At 43.8% G+C, this 21,779-nt stretch overlaps 1 protein-coding gene across 1 annotated transcript in view; it reads left to right on the top strand.

Moving 5' to 3' along the window:
• Positions 1-21,779, top strand: part of ptprsa (protein tyrosine phosphatase receptor type Sa) — a 207,745-nt gene that overhangs the window by 161,175 nt on the left and 24,791 nt on the right. Inside the window, 5 exon segments of the mRNA XM_056276854.1 lie at positions 2,962-3,085; positions 9,440-9,615; positions 12,064-12,183; positions 15,880-16,034; positions 21,058-21,343. Coding sequence (XP_056132829.1) covers positions 2,962-3,085; positions 9,440-9,615; positions 12,064-12,183; positions 15,880-16,034; positions 21,058-21,343 — 861 coding nt within the window.

The following is a 21,779-nucleotide window of genomic DNA, read 5'->3' as shown; positions in this document are numbered from 1 at the left end:
AAAATTGATTGATGGCCATTGCATTTGTTTTTTTGTTTTTTTTTTCCTAAGAGTTATAGGCTGATGTTTTCTTCTTTTTTTTTAATTAAATTATCTCCGCCGGCCGTTCGGTAGCAGATTAGATGTTTGATTTCCGCTGGGCCACCCACACCAAAAATACATGCATTCAAGATACTACAAGATGCTTTGAAATGAATGTCCACCAAATAAAAGTTCGTCATACACCATCAATGCGTTATGTTATGGGATAAACTGAAGGTAATGATTTTTTTTTCTTTCTTCCAAAATAGATATACTGTCAAGTGTTTTGCTACAGTGCTATTCAGTTGATCTGTGGTTGTGGGAAGGCGTATAGACACTCAGGCTGAGCTGTCAGAGCTTGGAGAGTGCCAAGGTTATAAATGACACCAGAGTTGATTAGAAATCAGGAGCGCTGAATCAGCTCTCGTTTGCATACAAGCAATATCCCCTCCTCGTCCGCCTTAAATCACCGCGCCCCTCGCCTTGCTGCGTGCCAGGCTGAAGCAGGAGGGGCACAACAGCATAGACCATCGTGCTCCCCATCTACCGATGTTTGGATAATCACTTCTCATCCTGATCCAGTATTTCTTGGGTATCTATTATGCATAAATCCACATTTTGGCCATGCACCAAATCATCAGCCTCCTGCGCCACAGCAGTGAAGGGTACTAAGTGTGTATTGGGCATTAGGAGGGGGGAGAAGAGACACGTGTGCCAAAGTTGACACTTCACTCTGAACAGAAGTTGTGATTACTTGGCTCCAAGGAAGAATTGCACTGTCGCCCACCTAACCAGCCCCCCCCGCCTCTCTCTCTCTCTTATTCTCTCTTTCTCTTACTCTTCCTCAACACCTTCCTCCCTCACTTCCCTCTCCCCTGCACCACACAACCCCCCAGCCCCCCAGAAAAAAATAAATGGCCAAATTGAATGGAGAAGTTTAATTTTAATTTTGTTATTTTCCTGATGAATGGCTGCGTCCAGGTGCCCCAGTTTTGCCAAGCGCAGCTCTACGGGGCTTTGAGTGATTGGTTTTTAGCTGGCCAGGATGTGAGGGAGGAGCGAGCAGGGATTGGAGGCCAAGAGGAGAAGGTTAGCTTCGGTAAATGATGAAGACTCCTAGACGGAAGGTGGGGTGTCAAGGCAGAAGAGTCAAAATAGAGCAAAGATGATGAGGCGACAGCAGGCAAGAAAGAGGATCATTCATGCAGTGGCTGACATTATTAGCCGACATGATTCACGGAACAGAGTTTGTAATCTGTCTGCTGTCAGCCAATGAGTAATGTTTATTTTCCTCCAAACCCCACCCTCCTGATGGGCACTGTCACTCATCTTCCAATTGGTCTACTGGATCTTTTTGGGGTGGGGGGGAGGTAGCAAAGATTTAACACATACCTTCCATTGCCTACCAACACAGGGATCGCAGGTTCGAATTCCCGTGTTACTTCCAGCTTGGTCAGCTGGATGTGGGTATGTGTCCTGGTCGCTGCACTAGCACCTCCTCTGGTCGGTCGGTCGGGGGCCTGGTCAGGGGGAGGGGGAACTGGGGGAATGGCGTGATCCTCCCATGCGCTACGTCCCCCTAGCACAACTCCTCACTGTCAGGAGCAAAGACTGGCAACTCCACATGTATCAGAGGAGGCATGTGGTAGTCTCCAGCCCTCCCTGGATCGGCAGAGGGGGTGGAGCAGCAACCAGAACAGCTCGGGAAATAGGGTAATTGGCCAAGTACAATTGGGGAGAAAAAGGGAGAAAACTACCAAAAAAAAAAAAAATTAAGAACACTTCTGAAATCTTTTGCTGTAAGAGGAGTATGTACCCAATAGAAGATGAAAAAGTTGAGGAGGAAGGTCAGACTATCATTATGTGGATTGGACTTCCTTGTATGAAACCAGAATGAAAGGAAAAACAGCAGGAGATGGGCGGGGAGAATGTGTGAGAAACAGGAACCAAACAGTGAGTCAGAATGGGCAGAGAGATGGGGAGAGACAGACATGAAGCCATAGGAAGACAATGAAAGAGAGAGACAGAGGAAAAGAGTAAGTGTGGTCCACAAAGGAAGGCGGGAGGAGAGCAGCAGAGAAAGGAAATGACACTGAGGGAGACGAGAGAATGAAAGAGACAGGGAAATAAAGGGATTCCAAGAGCAAAAGCAGAGACAGAATTACAGAGGCGAAGAGAAAGAGAGAGAGAGAGGCAGCCAAAGAGAGCGGTTTTATTTGAGAAGGATCCAGTTGCCATGCCACTGTTTCAGTGTAATGACTGCACATAAACAGTTACATCAAACACCTAGTTGGACTTCATTTAGCCTCGCTCTCCCCACACGTTGCCCCTGCACTCCCCCCATCCCACACACTCCAACGGGGACCCAAACCAAAAAAACATCCTTCAGTCACCCTGCGCCAAGAGAGCCCCAGATGCCTCCGAGCAAATGCAGAATCGTAATGGAATACTAAATTACCCTGACAAGGGAATAGAATATTTATTTGGAATTCTCGTATTTCCGAGAGGCGGCTGAATTTATCTTTCGCAGGTCTCGCTGTGCGCCTCGCCTCGCCTTCCCTCCCCGAGGACAGGCCACCACCTTTATCATTGTTTTCATTCGCTGTTATGCACTGTCTACCTTAATGATGTTTGATAAAGTGCCCTGTGCAGCTTGCATGAGTATTTAAACCAGGAAGTGAGCAGATTGTCGCAATTTGGCATCCTGTTTTGTTTACTTTCAGTGAAATCACCCTCTCAATCTCTCTCTCTCGCACCCGTTTCTGTTTTCTTTAAAGAGAGGTGATGATATTTCACGTCTTTTTTTTCTCCTTTGCTCCGAGGGTTTCTCCATGCTTTTCTAATTTCTTCTTTTTGTGTGTGTTTGTGTGCGCTCTCTCTCTCTCTCTCTCGGCCTCTCTCTCGGCCTCTCTCTCGGCCTCTCTCTTGCTCTCTCGGCAGTCTATCGATCCAGGCCAGCAGTTCACCTGGGAACACTCCAACCTGGAGGTGAATAAGCCCAAAAATCGCTACGCCAATGTCATCGCCTATGACCATTCCCGCGTCATCCTGGCTCCTATCGAGGGTAGGTCTCATCGACTCTCACACCACACAGCCTCCCCACCAAACTAGAGCCTGACCGATAAATCAACGTGCCGATATTATTGGGTGAAATGAGCTAATTGCAGATAAACTGGTATCGGCATTTATAATGGCCGATAAATGCCAATTAAAAAAGAAACGGAGAGATGCCTTAATATTTTCCCAACTGCATTTCGCGAAGATCCGCCATACGCTGCATCTGATTGGCTAGTACTTGTTGCCTCCGTTAGTTAGGTTAGTTAAGGTTAGTGTTAGGGTGGGATTAGGGTTAGCCAATCAGAGGCAGAGTAGGGGTGGGTCTTCCTGGAATACGAGTGGGGAAAAATAATGGCAGAGAGACAGAAGATGGACCCTTCAACCATGTTATGAGTGTTGTCGTTGTGTAGTTTGCAACACGTGTGTTTGGAACGCCACAAATCACAACAATCAGCTGACCCAAGCAGACTTGAGCAGAGTAGCCCACGACGGAGATCATTTGTGTTCATGATAAGCTGATAATTGTCATGTGAAATACATTACTTAAATAATAATAAATATCCCCCATCACTTCTCCTCTTAGCCTAAATAAGCCTGACAACATTCATGTCAAACATGCCTGGTTTTGCTATAGTGACGTGAAAGCTGGTACTGTCTGTCAAACATCAAAATTACATCTAATGTTACAGTAGTTGAGTGGTGTAGGCTAAGCTGTTGATAAACTTTATTGTAGGTTTATTCATGAAACAGTTTGGCAGTTCTAGCAAGTAAACAAACAGTTCTCCCTTGTCACTTCTAAAAATTATCAGACAACATTGCTTACAGCAGCTTATAACGCTGTCCATTGCTAAATTAGGTTACCCACAAAGCTAGCTAATGCCATGTTTATCAGTGCAAGACTAACATTAATGAGCAGTTATACTATAGCATTTAACTTATTCTGCCTGAATGAAGCAATGGTAGATATAGATGCAACTCACATGTCTGTAGTTAGTCAGTGCTTTGGAGACTATTAAACCAGAGAGGAAACGTAAATAAACGTGAGCTTAACAAGTATCTAACATGGCTTGGTAGCCAAACAAAGTTATCTAGCTTCTCTTTACCTCCCCTCTCCATCTTCTTCTGTGGTGAGTGAGAGGGTGTTCAGCACCATAGGCAACATGTATGAAGAGAAGCGCAGTGCTTTGTTGGATTGGAAGTATTGAGGACTGAGGAATTAAATGTTCTCCTGCTGAACCACACAGCACACTACCTCAGTTACCATATATAAGTTTATTTTTGTCAAATATTTGATAGATGGCATGTTGTTCATTTCACCCATATTTTTCTCAAGAATAATATATTTGTGCTTGATTTTTTTTTAACTTATAGTTTCTCTTTGATGGTCATATGACAGCCCCCCCCCCCACACACACACACACACACACACACACACAATTTCCTTTAATGTTTATTAGGGGATTTTTAAATCCTCAAATATCGAAATTGGTATCGGTCTTAAAAATCCTGTATTGGTCGGGCTGTACCGCAAACCCCAGCTGGAGCCAAAATTGAGCTCAACTCTCCCAGGAATAATCAAATTTACCATGTGAATAAAACTGAATAGAACTAGATTACACCGGGTTGGACTTGTGCTGACTAATTTTAGGTTAGCATATAAACTAAAATAGAAAAGTTTCATGCTCAAATAGAGTAGAATGGCGCAGAATAGAAAAAGACAGTAGAGTGCTGAATGGAAGACAAGCAAAATACGATTGGAATAGAGCAACACAGATTTGAGCACCCAATCGAGCTAATATCTGGCCCTGGCATCGAGTCAACATACACCCTCAGAGTGACCCAGAGACTTGGCCAGAGTACTTTTACCATGCCATTTTGTCTTATTAGATCTACTCTTTCTCTGTTGACCTGCCTGTTGCTGCCCTGAGTCGCAGTACAACTGACAGTCATAGAGCCACAGTGGAGAGCCCTCTCCCCTCACTACTCCCTCTGCTACTGCCAGATCTCTTGGGACAATGTCAGTGGTAGTCACCCCTCACAGCTGACATTGTTCTGGCATTACTTTGCCAGAGGAGCCCCGCCACTCCCCCTCACCACTGCCATACTCCCCATTCCACAGTTCTCTACTTCATGGGTGAGCTATCCACTACAACTTGATTTTGACATCTTGCAACAGTCAAACTAATTTGGAGGTGGGGGGGTAGCAACATGCATAACAAAATTATCCTGAGGAAAAAAAAAGGAACGTCCATAAATACATAAATTAATCAAGTCTGAAATTTCTATTTTACAGTGCTGTGATTTTGCCATTAGTCACAGCAGTAGAACAATTCATGCACGCCGCCATTCTTTGTTCACTTAGCTATGACTAAAACCAAAGCGCCACAGTTGCATTGTGACGACGTGGAATCCGTTCTAATGACATTTGCCTTTTTCCGTCTTTCTTTTCATTGTGTGTCTCTCTCTCGCGCTTTCTCTCTTGCTTTCTCTCTTTGTCTCGCTCTCTCGCTCTCTCTCTATCTATCCATCTATCTATCTCTATTATTCTTTCTCACCCTCTAGTCGTTGCCTAACTCCCCGCCACGTCTCCTCTCTTAAATTAGCCCAGTCAAGTGTTTCATTGGTTGTCGCTTCAATGCAGAGATGTCAGTCAAAGGGTTGTGACTCTGCAGCAGAGAGGCTGCCATTGGAGTGCATTTCAGCGTCTCAACCCAGTTGTTTAGAAGTCAGTTAAATGAAGATGGGCAACTCTATGGCTGTCTCATCCCTGTCAGAAGTTCTGCGTTTGACTTGGCCTGAATCACACATTATCTGTTTTCATTTACATTTTAGGTATTTTAGCCATCGTGCTTTTCCTGCACAGCTGACAATGACTGAATGAGTAAGGGTTGTGTGGGAAGCTCAAGGACATGGAAAGTAACCTGAGTCTGTGCTCTTTCTTACCAAAGTCCAGCTTCACATTTATACAGTTTATATACACTCACTGGCCACTTTATTAGGTACACCTTGCTAGTACCGGGTTGGACCCCCTTTTGCCTTCAGAACTGCCTTAATCCTTCGTGGCATAGATTCAACAAGGTACTGGAAACATTCCTCAGAGAGTTTGGTCCATATTGACATGATAGCATCACGCAGTTGCTGCAGATTTGTCGGCTGCACATCCATGATGCGAATCTCCCGGTCCACCACATCCCAAAGGTGCTCTATTGGATTGAGATCTGGTGACTGTGGAGGCCATTTGAGTACAGTGAACTCATTGTCATGTTCAAGAAACCAGTCTGAGATGATTCGAGCTTTATGACATGGCGCGTTATCCTGCTGGAAGTAGCCATCAGAAGATGGGAACACTGTGGTCATAAAGGGATGGACATGGTCAGCAACAATACTCAGGTAGGCTGTGGCGTTGACACGATGCTCAATTGGTACTAAGGGGCCCAAAGTGTGCCAAGAAAATATCCCCCACACCATTACACCACCACCACCAGCCTGAACCGTTGATACAAGGCAGGATGGGTCCATGCTTTCATGTTGTTGACGCCAAATTCTGACCCTACCATCCGAATGTCGCAGCAGAAATCGAGACTCATCAGACCAGGCAACGTTTGTCCAATCTTCTATTGTCCAATTTTGGTGAGCCTGTGCGAATTGTAGCCTCAGTTTCCTGTTCTTAGCTGACAGGAGTGGCACCCGGTGTGGTCTTCTGCTGCTGTAGCCCATCTGCCTCAAGGGTCGACGTGTTGTGCGTTCAGAGATGCTCTTCTGCATACCTCGGTTGTAATGAGTGGTTATTTGAGTTACTGTTGCCTTTCTATCAGCTCGAACCAGTCTGGCCATTCTCCTCTGACCTCTGGCATCAACAAGGCATTTTCACCCACAGAACTGCCGCTCGCTGGATATTTTCTCTTTTTCGGACCATTCTCTGTAAACCCTAGAGATGGTTGTGCATGAAAATCCCAGTAGATCAGCAGTTTCTGAAATACTCAGACCAGCCCGTCTGGCACCAACAACCATGCCACGTTCGAAGTCACTTAAATCACCTTTCTTCCCCATTCTGATGATCGGTTTGAACTGCAGCAGATCGTCTTGACCATGTCTACATGCCTAAATGCATTGAGTTACTGCCATGTGATTGGCTGATTAGAAATTTGCGTTAACGAGCAGTTGGACAGGTGTGCCTAATAAAGTGGCCGGTGAGTGTATGTACAGTTGCAGCCAGAGTCTTCAACTGCTGCTCAATAAGAGGTTTCAGTTGAACAGTTGTGTGGTTTTTTTTTTTTTAGCCCTTTAAATGATAGATATAGATAGATATAGTCTTTGTTGCCCCGCAGGAAATTTTTCACAGCCAGCATATGCACAGAAACATACAGATAACCACACCACAACATACAGATATACATACAGATACATAAACACATAACATTAACTCACACCCACAGATAAATCTGGCTCTATGCTAGGTCAGTGAGGCAGTTTGTTTAGTGCTGCTATGGCAGAAGGAACAAAACTTCTGCCGAAGCGAGCGCTTCTCCATTTCAGAGTTCTGTATCTGCAGCCTGACGACAGTAGTGTGAGACATTAATTGAGAGGGTGATCAGTGTCACTCACTATTGTGAGTACAAGGCAAGTGATGGCTCTGTCATTCATGTCTGAGAAGTTAGGTGTAGGGGAGTGGATGATCTTGGAGGCAGCATGTGTGATCCTGGTAAGTGTTTTTGTTGGATTATGCTTTTGTAAAGTAACAACAGGAGGTGGGGGGCAACAGAAAGTGCTCTGAGCTTGCGGATGATGTGGCGTCTCTGCTGGGATAATTTATGGATATCAGTTGATCGAAGCCGAGTTTACTGTCTAAAGTGAGTCCAAGATATGTGAAGTTGTTCACCTGTTCTATTACTGTCGGCTGTGGATGGAGATGGGGTTCAGTCCAGTGACAGATGTGTTTGGTGTAGTTTATTCTCATTAAGTTGCCCTGATGAAAATTTCCCGAACGGGGTGGTGGGCTATAAACAAGCAACTATTATGTCACAGCCCTACTTGTTTGAGCTATTAGCAACCAATGTCTGACTTTCAAGTGACAATTGGAACACTCCAAAGATTTGTGTTAATTTGGCAGGCCATTTTCACATTTTAGAGAATTTATGCACGCACTGTTATGAGTGAACCCAATGAATTTTAGTGGCTTCTGTATGGACTGTATGGAAATGTTGCTACTTTAAAAAAAGGTTTGCAGAATTTTAATGTGCGGCAGGAATCCTTTCATATTGTCTTGTGCACGGACAAAAAGTGGCTCACTGTCATTGAGTGTGCTGCATACTTTAGACCTGCCCTGGAGCTAAAAAGCAAGCCTTTCTCCTGACACGCGCTCACCCAGCCAGCCGTGTGATACAGGCTCCTTAAGGCTAAATTTACTGGGACTGGAGTGTGACAGAGCATGCTGGTGGGCAGAGAGCAATGGCAGAGGAAGGTTAGCTAACGGCCTTAATGGCTGATTTACTCTCAGGGCCCCACCATCCTCCATCTTCCAGTGTAGTCCACGCCTTGGTGGTAAATTATAGAAAGGCTGCCACACCATAGCTCCCAAAAAAACAGTCAGAGCCATAGATTATGATTTATTGGACCTTGGAAAACATGTTCTAATAGGACGGAAAGCTGTTAGAGAGCGACAGTTGTTATATTTGATATGAGGTACATATATGATTTAGTATAATGACAAAATACTGTTACAGAAGAGGATCAAGTAAGTAGTCATACTTTCCCACAGTGGCACATAGAGAGTTAAAAAAAACAACCCGGAGAGTCCTTACCTTGCAAGAAACTCTCCATGTGAACAAGATGTTGAAATATTTAATTTAATATTGACTAATTATACCTCATTTTCCTTAGAACGGTTTTCAAGAATATAAGGTTTTGAGATGTAGCATAAGGCTAATTCAAATAAGTACAGATTTTTTTTTTCTTTTTTGCATCATGTTTTTCAACGGATGAGCCGCTGTGGCGACCCCTAACGGGAGCAGCCAAAAGTGTAGTAGTAGTAGTAGTAGTAGTAGATGTTTTTCAACACCTTTACAAGTCCCAATGGACCTGTTGTACTGTACAGCCCAACTGTACTGTACACCATAGCTTGCAGCAGAAAAAAATTCATCATGCTACACAATGAATTTAGTAGCCTACATTATACTGAAAACCAAATAGCAAAAAAATTTTTAAAAAAAAATACATTTTTTCAATTCAGTGCTTGCAATGCAAACCTTTGGGTTTCAGTATAATGGCAAGCACTGCGTTTTTGTTTTTGTGCTATTTTTGAAATTTTCTCACAGGTGCTGTGTTTCATCTCTCAAACAGTCCTGTTTTGGTCCATATTCAGGTATCACCGGAAGTGACTACATCAACGCTAACTACATAGATGGCTACAGGAAGCAGAATGCCTACATCGCCACCCAGGGCCCCTTACCAGAGACCTTCGGAGACTTCTGGAGGATGGTTTGGGAGCAGAGAGCAGCCACGGTAGTCATGATGACCAGGCTAGAGGAGAAGTCACGGGTAAGTCCAACCACATGATTAGCAGTGAACATCTCTTGGGCTTTTTTTTATATGGGGTCCCATTTAGTCTTTAATATACCAGCTTACAAACATACAAGCTTCAGCGCCCCACCCCAAAGAAAAAATATGAGGCAAAGCCAGAATGGTTAATGGTTTCTCCCATTTAAGAGACTCGGCTGTCCTTGGAAGTTATTTAAATTAGGGTGATAAAGTCAGGGGAGGAGGCCAGTAATTCAAAGATATCCTTTGTGAGCCCATATGATGAGTTAGGCTGTATGGTCACAGAGAATCTCTTTTTACGTTTTCTCTTTATAACATCCCAATTTCCCTTTATTTTTTGAGTGAAAGTTTTTCTCATGTTCCAAACACTGCTGAAATATTAGCATGCTTTCAGTATTCTGAGTACCAATTACAGCAAGTCAAAAAAGACTTCAGCTTTCAGTAGACGTAGCATGACAAACAGGGTTTCAGTAGTCACAGCTGAACCCACGAGAGAATCGCCTCCCACAAGTGTCTGTCTAGCATTGGTAGCCTAAGAAAAGTGTCTGTTCGACACAAGCGCTTGGTCATCAAACTGGGTGTCAAGGCAGGAAGAGGTGAGGAAAGCGCTAATGTCAAAATATTTTCTGCTATCAAGTTGTGGATGAGTTAAAATGTCAAAAAGGAAACCAACCATGGCTAATCTTATCTGCCTAAACTTTTGTAAACATTAAGCACTTTCATCCAAAGTATCTTAACTCCTTTTCTATCTCTCCATGCTCTTCTATTTGCTTACCTGTCCTCCATGCTGACATGCACATTCCTTCCCTGTCAAACAGGATCAGGGTTAACTGGCAATAGGAGTGGGATATGCCAGTGGAAAGAAGGGGAAGGGGCTCGGTGGGTTAGAGCGAAGCCTTTCCTTCACCGGCCGTCACATCTGATCAGAGGCCGTGAGGCCAAGCAGGGTGTCACACACCATACTGAGCATTCATTAGGCAGGCGGGGGTTGGTTGAGCAAGACACCATGGGCTTCAAATGCTGTAGAGTCGCTTCACTGCAAGCAAAGAAGCTGAAGGCTTTGAGTTTTTGTCTGGAACCTTTTTTTTTTGGGTGGGGGGTACAGTTTCCTACTATCTCAATTTATAGCTTTCTATTGAAACAAGTGATTACTGAAAGATCATAGGCAATTTGAGTCTTGTTGACAAAATAACATATTTACAGACTGGATGCTCTATACATTATAATAATACTATTACTTATAATAATACATTTTTATTTTTTGTTTAGTTGCCCCCCCCCCCAATTGTATCCGGTCAATTACCCCACTCTTCCGAGCCGTCCCAGTCGCTGCTCCACCCCCTCTGCCAATCAAGCAAGGGCTGCAGACTACCACATGCTTCTTCCGATACATGTGGAGTTGCCAGCTGCTTCTTTTCACCTGACAGTGAGGAGTTTTGCCAGGGGGATGTAGTGCATGGGAGGACCACACTATTCCTCCCAGTTCCCCCACCCCCCCAAACAGGTGCCCCGACCGACAAAGCCAATTGTGTCTGTAGGGACGCCTGACCAAGCCGAAGGTAACACGGGGATTCGAACTGGCGGTCCCTGTGTTGGTAGGCAACAGAATAGACTGCTACGCTACCCGAACCCCCCCATAATAATACATTTTATCATTGCTGTTATTATTTTGATCAGTGTATATTGAATAATCATGACTCTAGCTGATGAGAGACAAAAAACGAAAACTGATTTATTTCAAAATTGACTCACAATTGCCAACTCTTGTAAGTTGCTTTTGATAAAAGCATCTGCTAAATGAGAAAATGTAAAATGGAAATTAATGATCCACTGTTGTTGCTGGGAAGACGAGGATTGTTGTAAGGGGTAAGGAGGGTCAGTAGTTATTGAGGTTGAAGTGAAGCAGCCACAGGGAGCCCACAGGAGAGGAGATACTGTGGCATGCTGGTCACCCCCGCTCGGAGTGTGACTCAGTTGCAGTCACAGTCCTCAGATGGAGAGAAGCTACCCTGGTGTTTTCTATCAACACCACTAGGCAGTCTGATGCACTGGGGGGCAGGTATAAGAAATGAGATTGTGTGTGTGTTAGTGTGTGTGTGTGTGTGTGTGTGTGTGAGAGAGAGAGAGAGAGAGAGAGAGAGAGAGAGAGAGAGAGAGAAGTGTATGTATAAATGTGGTTGAGTGTGCATGAGATTATATTTGACCGTTTCCATTGTTAGCTCAAGAACTTGTGAGAGAGAAAGTGGGTTTGTGTGTCGTGTTTGTGCAGTCTTGTGTTCTTGTACCTAGTATATGTAAAATATGTATTAATTTGGTCTCATAGCAGTGAGGAAGTTTAAAAATTTTATGTAAATGTCTTTGTGTACCTGCCATGGTGTGTGGGGGTCCTTCCTGTATGATGCATTGGAAATAACAACTCTTTTTCCTCATCCTGTCTCTTTATCTCAGATTAAATGTGACCAGTATTGGCCCAGTCGTGGCACAGAAACCTATGGTATGACCCAGGTGACCCTACTAGACACCATAGAGCTGGCAACCTTCTGTGTCCGCACCTTTTCCCTGCATAAGGTTGGTCAACCACACACATACATACATACACACACACACACACGCACAGAATTACAAAGTCTTGTTAACATCCCTGCACACTAACCATCTCTCTATCTCTGTCCACCTTTACTGTCTACACACATACATGTATTGCACACCCCATTCTTTCTTCCCTCACTCCACTCCTGCCCTAGTAACCCCTCCTTACACCAGGTTAATGTTGTAACTACCGCCCACCACCAGCCAACTGCTGGTTAGCGTCATTTGGGCACAGGCATACAACCATCCTTTGAGGGTCCTATCAGAAACCTAGTTGACTGGGTAAAGTAGAGGAAATGGAAGGCCCCACTGTTTTAGGGGATGGAAATGCCCTCTGATCAATATCTTGGCCTAATCACTACCGTACTTCCCAAACCAGTCCATGCCTTCTCCGGCCCCGCCTCCCCATCCAACATCTGTTTATCTGTGGCTATAAAAGTTGAGCACTTAGCTTGAGTCACTAGGAGAGGAAAGCAGAAAACATTATTGGCCAACTGCTGTTCCTTGATTTCCGGAGTGCACGCACACACACAGACATATAAACAAATAAAATGGATGGATGGACTGCATTTTTATATAGCGCTTTTCTAGTCTACCGACCACTCAAACCCCTTTACAGTGTATGCTTCACATTCACCCATTCACACACACATTCATACACTGATGGTGGAGGCTGCCATGCAAAGCACCCACCTGCACATCAGGAGCAGTTAGGGGTTTAGTGTCTTGCTCAAGGACACTTTGACACATTCTGCATGAGCCAGGGATCGAACCAACAACCTTCCAATTACTAGACGACCCGCTCTACTTCCTGAGCCATGCTGCCCATGCATACACTCACACCTTAAAAATACATACATACATATCTAAAAATACATACATATCTATCATGATGTCTTTATTTATCTATTTATATTCGTGCCTGCTTACTCACATCTGTCCCTCTCTCTCCTCATTTTTCTCACAATTATGTTGTGATGTCACACTTGGCTTTTTTCACTTTGCAGCAAAAGGATAAAAAAATCTGTTAGATGTGTGTGAAGCAATAAGAGCAAAGCAGAAGTTGGCAATGGGCACACACACACACACATACACACACCACACAGTGCATTTACAAAGTAACCAACCCAATAACTATCCCTATGTATTCATATCCTGCAGTAACAGAGAACCCTCTCTGGTAAGTGTGGTACAAAAATTCAAATTAAAACCAAGAAGCAGCCACAGCACTGGTCACATACCCACAGTCAGCCTCAACTTACAGATTGCAGGGAATGTCCAACCAAAAAAAGAACTAGGTCAGTTAGCTTTTAATTGCCATGCTTATTTATTCATTTATTCAGCAAAAATAGAAATTAAAATTCCTCAGTCAGGGGAGACAGTAGCATTGAAACAAACACCACCTCCTTTTGAGGATCTTGCAGGACCAAGGATAGAAGAGGAGCACTGGCATAGCCAGGAATTTATTTTGATTGATTATAGAAAAATATAATAATGCAGACTGTTAGATTGTGTTGGCACACATGTAGTTTTGGGTTACATGAATATGTGAAAATAGACCGTTTCATAGCACCATAAAAAAACAAGTTGTTCATTATAATTTGTTTATAAGAAAATGAAATAAGAAAAAAAAAACACTTGTCCAATTGTTTGTTTTTTCGGGAGCCTGAACTTTTTTCTTTCTTCTTTTTTTTTTACATTTATTTATTTATTTATTTATTTGTTTTTTTTGCATGTGTTTACTCAATCCATCCATTTCAAAGCTGTCAGGAGATCACAATTAGAAAATAAACCAAGTCAAGTTTTGGTTTAAAATAAAATAAACCCCCTCAAATTGAAGTCAAACACTTTTATTTATCATTTTGATTGGCCATCAGGCTATTTAGGCGGCATATAGTAGGGCAAATTAAAAAAAAAAAAAAACGTGATTTCAATGTAATTAACATGATAGGTTAATAAGTATGTCTCGCAAACAAAGAAGATGGTTAAGATGTATCATTGGTTTATTATGTAACTTCATATGGCCATCACTGAGCCAGTGGGCTGTGTGAGACAGACTAGTGTTATTTGACTGCCTGTAAGCTAGGTTTAGGCCAGGATTATGCTGTGCTTACAATCACGTGCTGAATGGCCCGGAGTATAGTCCGCTCCCCTTCGGTGTATTGTTTTGGCATCTAGTCTATTTTCTCCAGACGTCGCATGTGGCTTACACAAAAATACATTGGAGAAATGCACATTATTATCAAATATACATCTTAGAACCATTTAGGCTCGGGCTTCATACTGTCCCATCTGGCAGCCTATTATACTTGAGTCTCGTAAATTAACAGTAATCAGAGAAATAATAAATGTCCAATTTCTTTTAAAATATCACTTCCCAAATGAAAAAGATTTTGTCATTAAATTATCTAAATGAAAGATGTTTTAGTCTTTTCAGGTCATTAAACATAGGGAGACTTGTAGATATCTGCACATCTCCATCTGGAGATCACATCATCACAGTGAAATAAAAATCAGTTAACCAACTAGTCAGTACTCATCCATCAGTCCATACACTAATGGATGTCTGACATTCTTCTGTAAGACGTCGGGTTGTTGTGAAGCATCTAGTGTGTTGGTGTAGTGTTCTGTGCTTGTCAGGTCTCACTCTCAACCTTCACCGCTGGCTAGCAGAAATGCGCAGGAGAGCCAAGCATGTAAGTCTCTCCCTGCCAGTACATAGCCTCTCCAACAGCAAGCCCTATGTAGTGCCTCCTCATGGCGACACACGGTAACTGGGTACACCTTGGACCCTGGCTGAACTACAAGGGACTCGGAGGAGGTCTGGCCCCTAGACGTGCGGTACGCAGGCCCACCGGTGTGTGGCTATTCCCTGATGCCCATGAACCAGTCCCCAGCTATGGGTTAAATAGTGCCACTGCCTAGTGGATACCTCGGGGGAGGAATAGGCTATGGGAGTAAACCCCTACAGAAAATCAACATCCACATTGCTGTTGTTTTGGGGTTGCCCTTTTGTATCTGTTTAAGTCGGAGAGTACTGCTGGTGTTGTGTGTGGCTGCCGCTTCTCCCTCTCGTAGCCCCCCCCCTTCCCATCCACCCCTGTATGTTTGTGTTATGTTTATCTGTTGACTTGTTTCACCCCGTTTATTGTAAAGCGACTTTGAGTGTTAGAAAAGTGCTGTATGGTCCGCGGTGGCGTAGCGGTCTAAGCATCGGCTTGGTGTCGATGCAGTTGCCCACTGGGGACTGGGGTTCGCGCCCCGGTCTCGTCAGATCCGACTATGGCCGGACTCGATGAAGCAGCAATCATTGGCAACGCTGTCTTCGGGAGGGGGGCGGAGTCGGCTTGTGTTCGTCATGTGAATGCATCTCTGTGTGTGTCGGAAAAACAGTGGTTCGGCCTGGATTCGCCTTGTCACGAAAGTGGGGAGGCGCTTTCCTTCGAGACTGCCGGCCGGAGAGATGCAGTTGGCGAACGCATGCAATACGAGGGTGGGTGTTTGAATTAAAATAGGGATCAATTGGCCACTGGGAGAAAAAAGGGAAAAATCAGAAATAAATTAAAAAAAAGAAAAAAAAAGAAAAGTGCTGTATAAGATTGATTTATTATTACACGACAATACAACCTCCATACCTCAACCCAGTACCCTCTTTTCTCCCTCGGTCTCCTCCAGAACGGCTCCAGTGAGAAACGGGAGGTGCGTCAGTTCCAGTTCACGGCGTGGCCTGACCATGGTGTCCCAGAGTACCCCACCCCATTCCTGGCCTTCCTCCGCAGGGTCAAGACCTGCAACCCCCCTGACGCTGGTCCCATTATTGCCCACTGCAGGTCAGTTGTCTGTGTTTCAAGTCGGTCAAGTCCTATTTATTTGTGGAGCACGTTTCTCTCTTTACTTTGCCAGTATCTTTGAGCTACGACTGCATACATGACACAAGAGTCTCATTAAGTTCATTTCAGTTCTAGTTTAATCAGCTTGTTCATTTTTATTTGATAGCCAGGTTTAACTAAGCATTCACCTCAGCCCGCATGCTGATTTTATTTTTTTTGTTTTATATATAAAGAGGTTTTTGCCAGACCGCATAGAGCGGTGCAGTTTATGAGACTAAAAGACACTTACCGAGTGACTGACAGCCCATTTTTGAATGATGCTTGTGCAAAAGACCAGAATTATGCCAGTAGGGGGAGTTGCGTGTGCACGCGTACACACACACACACAGGCAAGCCTCAACAATGGAGGGAAAGGCGAACATATGCCTGTGCTGCAATCTACAAATCGACAATGGATTGATATGATTGTGAACGCTTCACCTATAAACAACGCACTGCCTTGCTAATGCAATCTTGTTGTAACTAAGGGTTTTGCTGAAAAAAATAATGGTTTTGGCAAATAGCATCAATTGCTAAATTTAATAACTTTGAGTATCATTTCCTAGTTGTCACAACGACATTTGATGACTGGCCAATAGAGAACATTATAAGTACTTCACCTACAAACACAAAACTGTTCTTATGGCACAATATTTAATATATATTTAATATATTTAATAGAATAAAGAGATTTGCCACAAAAAATAAATTTCAATGCATGGGTTTATCAAACTGGGTGGGGAGGTGAGCAGAAGTGAGTGAACAAATTTCACAATTGTAATGACAATGAGTGGATATTTATCCTAAAATGCAAGTCAGGGGCACAGGGTTAGGAGTAGCACACAAGTACAGGAGGGACGGGGCTCTGGAAGTTCCCAGATGCAGCATGCGGTCTGACTCAAATAGGCTCACATATTACTTTTTGTTAAATGTAAACACTAAATTTCATGTTAAATTGGTTTCGCATTGTAAGCTAAACAAAATATATTAATTTCCAGATTACTCCCCTTATATACTGTACTGTATCCTACACACAGCACATTCAATCAAACAGAAGACAACACGGCTGGCTGCGAACACAACTAAATCTGCCCAAAAAATATCTTCCATTGATTGCTCCCTGTGATTTATGTTTGAGTTCAAACAAGCCACACAGTTCATCTCTCCAGCTGTCCAGTTGTTCTTAACAGAGCAGTTGCCAGACAAGTGCGGAGTTTTCTGATGAAGTGATGTTGTCATTGTTATACCAAATGAAATACCCTCATTTTGGAATACCATCCTAACAGACGCCATTTGTTGGACACTTCATCAAGAGTGTGTTAAAGAATTATGAACAGGGAGTTAAACCCCTACACAGGAGGCCACCCTATCTTTGCACCATTGTACACTGTCAGCAGAATTCCCTTTATGTGTATACTCTTATGTATTTATGTGTTGGTGTGTTTGTGCTATATAAAAAAATCAGGATCAGAGTACTTCATTCATCCCCGAGGGGAAATTGGGTAATATAATATTAAAATATAATATAATAATTTCATTATATTATATAGCACAAACATAGCACAAACATACCCCATACTCATGCAGTATGGGAGTATGGGGTACCGGGGCAGTTGCTACAAGCCATCCAGTCCTTGTATGACCAAAGTGAGAGCTGTGTCCGCATTCTCAGCACAAAGTCAAACACGTTTGCGGTGGGTGCCGGACTCTGCCAAGGTTGTCCCTTGTCTCCGATTCTGTTTGTGATATTCCTGGAAAGGATCTCAAGGCAGCCAAGGTGAGGAGTGTGGCCGTTTTGGGACCCTCAGAATTGCATCTCTGCTCTTCGCAGATGATGTTGTTTTGTTGGCTTCATCAGAACACGACCTCCAGCGTGCACTGGGGCGGTTTGCAGCTGAGTTTGAAATGGCTGGGATGAGAGTCAGCACCTCCAACTCTGAGGCCATGGTTCTCTACCGGAAAATGGTGGATTGCTCCCTCCAGGTTGGGGATGAGTTGTTGCCTCAAGTGAAGGAGTTCAAGTATCTTGGAGTCTTGTTCACAAGTGAGGGTAGGACGGAGCGGGAGATTGACAGGCGGATTGGTGCAGCATCCGCAGTAATGCGGATGTTGTACCGGACCATTGTGGTGAAGAAGGAGCTCAACCGGAAGGCAAAGCTCTCAATTTACCAGTCAATCTTCGTTCCAACCCTCACCTATGGTCATGAGCTTTGGGTACTGACCGAAAGGGTGAGATTGCAGATACAAGCGGCTGAAATGAGTTTCCTCCATAGGGTGTCTGGGCTTAGAGATAGGCTGAGGAACTCGGACATCCGGAGGGAGCTTGGAGTAGAGCCACTGCTCCTTCGCGTCAAAAGGAGCCAGTTGAGGTGGTTCGGGCATCTGATTAGGATGCCTCCTGGGCACCTTCCTTTGGAGGTTTATTGGGCACGGCCAACTGGAAGGAGATCCCGGGGTAGACCCAGAACTCGCTGGAGGGACTACATGTCCAATCTGGCCTGGGAGCGCCTTGGGATCCCCCAGAAGCTGGAGGGTGTTGCTGGGGAGAGGAACGTCTGGAGTGCCCTACTTAGCTTGCTGCCACCATGCCCCGACCCCAGGGAAGGAGCTGATGGTTGATGAATGAATGAATAATAATATAAAATATTTAAATATATTAGAGCTGTTGACCAATTTCAAAGAATATTATTACTAATTAATTATTACTAATTAATCACACAATTTGCTGTGATTAATCACAGTAAACCACTGTTTTTCTGCTTAAGACTGAAGCTTGTCATAATGGATATTAAAATGTAAAATTACAGAGTTAATGTAGAATCAACTCAAAGGAAGTATACGTATATTATTGCTGTCAAAAATAACGTGTTAATTTTTACGATTAATCTAAATTTTTAACACATTAAAAAAGTTAATGCAGCTGCGTTTTGCTTACTTCCTGTGGCGGCTGTGCGAGGCTGTTTCACAGACTTGTCGGGGGATTCAGTTATACGCTCTCTTCTGCTTGTCGGTGCATGGATAGCTGTTTTTTTTCCCCACTCTGCTCCTTGCTGAACTTTTGCAGTGTTTGACCTTCGTCTCCTCTTCCTCACAGCAGTAGACTTTATTTGTTCCCAGCCCTCATTCCCTCGTGGAGAATATTAGATACTCTACTATGCCGGGCCACTGGGGCGCATATTCTGTGATGAACACGTAATGAACACCGTGAATTCACGACACTTTAAATTCAACTGGCACTTGAAAATGGAACACATTTTGTGTTGTTAATTATCACTTATATTAGTGCATACAAGAAATTATTGCCCGCTAAGCTGATATCTAATTTTAATGGCCTTAATGATTTTGAAAGTCAACTGGCATTTTAACATACTCCCATCAGCCAAAACATTAAAACCACCTGAGGCCACTGCCATCAAGGAATACTGTTGCCATGAAGGGGTGTACTTGGTCTGCAATGATGTTTAGGTAGGAGGCAAGTGTCAAACTAACATCCACATGAATGCCAGGACCCAGGGTTTCCCAGCAGAACATTGCCCAGAGCATCGCTGCCTCCGGTGCCTTGCCTTCTTCCCACAGTGCATCCTGGGGCCATCTCTTCCCCACTGTCACGTTATAATGTTTTGGCTGATCAGTGTATAGGCCTGGGTGTTACTATTTCTGTGATTGCATATCAGAAATATGCCTTTCAAGTTGACAGTCAATTTTGATGGCCTTGATGGTTTTATTGGAAATCTGTATAGTTCAAGGGAGAGAATCTGTGTTCAAAGTTAAAAAGATGCTATTAGAGAATTAATTACTATTAAACAATCCCCGCGACCCTGAGTGCAGGATAAGTGGTTTGGATAACGGATGGGTGGATTTGAATTTAAATACACCGATCAGCCAAAACATTAAAACCACCTGCCTAATATTGTGTAGATGCCCCTCGTGCCACCAAAACAGCTCTGACCTGTAGAAGTATGGACTTCACAAGACCTCTTAAGGTATCTGGCACCAAGATGTTGGCAGCAGATCCAAAACAAGTCCAGCAGACTTGTTTTTCCAGCACATCTCACAGATGCTCGATCAGATTGAGATCTGGGGAATTTGGAGGCCAAGGCAACACCTTGAACTCTTTGTCATGTTCCTCAAACCATTCCTGAATAATTTTTGCAGTGTGGCAGGGTGCACTGTACTGTTGTAAGAGGCCACTATCTGATAGCAGACTATCTTCATATGCAACCCACACACACAATCTCTTCACTGGTCTGTCTTTTTATCTCTCTCCTTTGGTCACATCATCTTTCTCTTGGTCGTATTTCTCTTTTCTTGGCCCTCATTCTCTCCATCTAGTTCCCCCTCTCCCTTTGCCTCCATCGCTTTCTTCTTCTCATTATCCCTCAACAGCCTTCATGTATCTCCGTTCTACTCCTCAGTCCTCTCTTCCTTTCACATTTGGTATTTCCCAAATGGTGGATTAAAAAAGGAACCTGCCTTTTTGGCAGAATAAGAGGACTGTCGTGATGCCAAAACAGTTCAGAGCAAAGCTGAAATTTGACAGCTTGCTTAGCTCATTCTCCAGTGTTGTCCTCATTGTTCTCCTGTGTTCACCATTCTGTTTGCCCCCCACACACACACACACACTCTCACTCTCAATCTTTATCATCTCTTCTCTCCTTCCTCCTGTATACATGGTTAAAACCGTTTCCCTCTGCTCCCAATTCAGTCGACTTTAATAACACCACAACCAACATTAGCAACTCCCACATCATTTTATTTTGCATGTTCATATTTTAGGTATAAAAGCTGACACTTATTGAAACAACTTGTTAAAAGAAAAGAATACATAAAAAAAAGAAAGAACTTGGATCAAGTAATTAGAGGTAAATGGAAAAGGGCATTAGAGCTTGTCTGAGAAGGTAGAGTAGGATTTTGTTGTGTTGTATTTTGCTTTCTTTGTGATCGACCTCCGGCCAACACCTCACACTTCTCTCTCCACTGACAGTGCGGGTGTGGGTCGGACGGGCTGCTTCATCGTCATCGATGCCATGCTGGAGCGGATCAAGCACGAGAAAACGGCAGACATCTACGGCCACGTGACACTGATGCGCTCACAGCGGAACTACATGGTGCAAACCGAGGACCAATACAGCTTCATCCATGACGCGCTGCTGGAGGCTGTCGCCTGCGGCAACACAGAGGTAGCCGCCCGCAGCCTCTACTCCTACATCCAGAAGTTGGCCCAGGTGGAGAGCGGCGAGCATGTCACCGGCATGGAACTTGAGTTTAAGGTACAGGGAAATAGAGTTGAAATAGGAAGAGAGCGTTTGTCCTGAAAATGAGATGCCTGCTGTTAGAGAGATGGCATGTCAAATTGTTTCTCAGGCCAAAAGGCTGTATCGCTGCTGATGGGGGTTGTCATAGGTGAATTTGTTTTGCACTTAAACATTCAGAGCCGAAAGCAACAGCTATGACAACCTCCAACCTTTACATTTCTCCTCCACTATGCTGGTGTCTTGTGGTAAAGTAAATGTTATCTACTATGCTCTCCAAGCTATGGCCTCTTTGTCGTACAACAATTACCCTACGGTCACAAAATGGTTTCATTTCCAAATGAGTTGCCTGTCACTGAAGCAGTGAGATGCCTTCTAGATAAATTGATTGATAAATTTTAAAGTTAAAACTTACCGTTAGTTATTGACATTTTTGCCTAGCTTTACCCATCAT

This window comes from Lampris incognitus, chromosome 3 (assembly GCF_029633865.1).
Source record: "Lampris incognitus isolate fLamInc1 chromosome 3, fLamInc1.hap2, whole genome shotgun sequence".
Taxonomy (NCBI): Eukaryota; Metazoa; Chordata; class Actinopteri; order Lampriformes; family Lampridae; genus Lampris; species Lampris incognitus.
The sequence above is the reverse complement of the archived record's forward strand: the minus strand, read 5'-3'. Positions and strand labels throughout refer to the sequence as shown.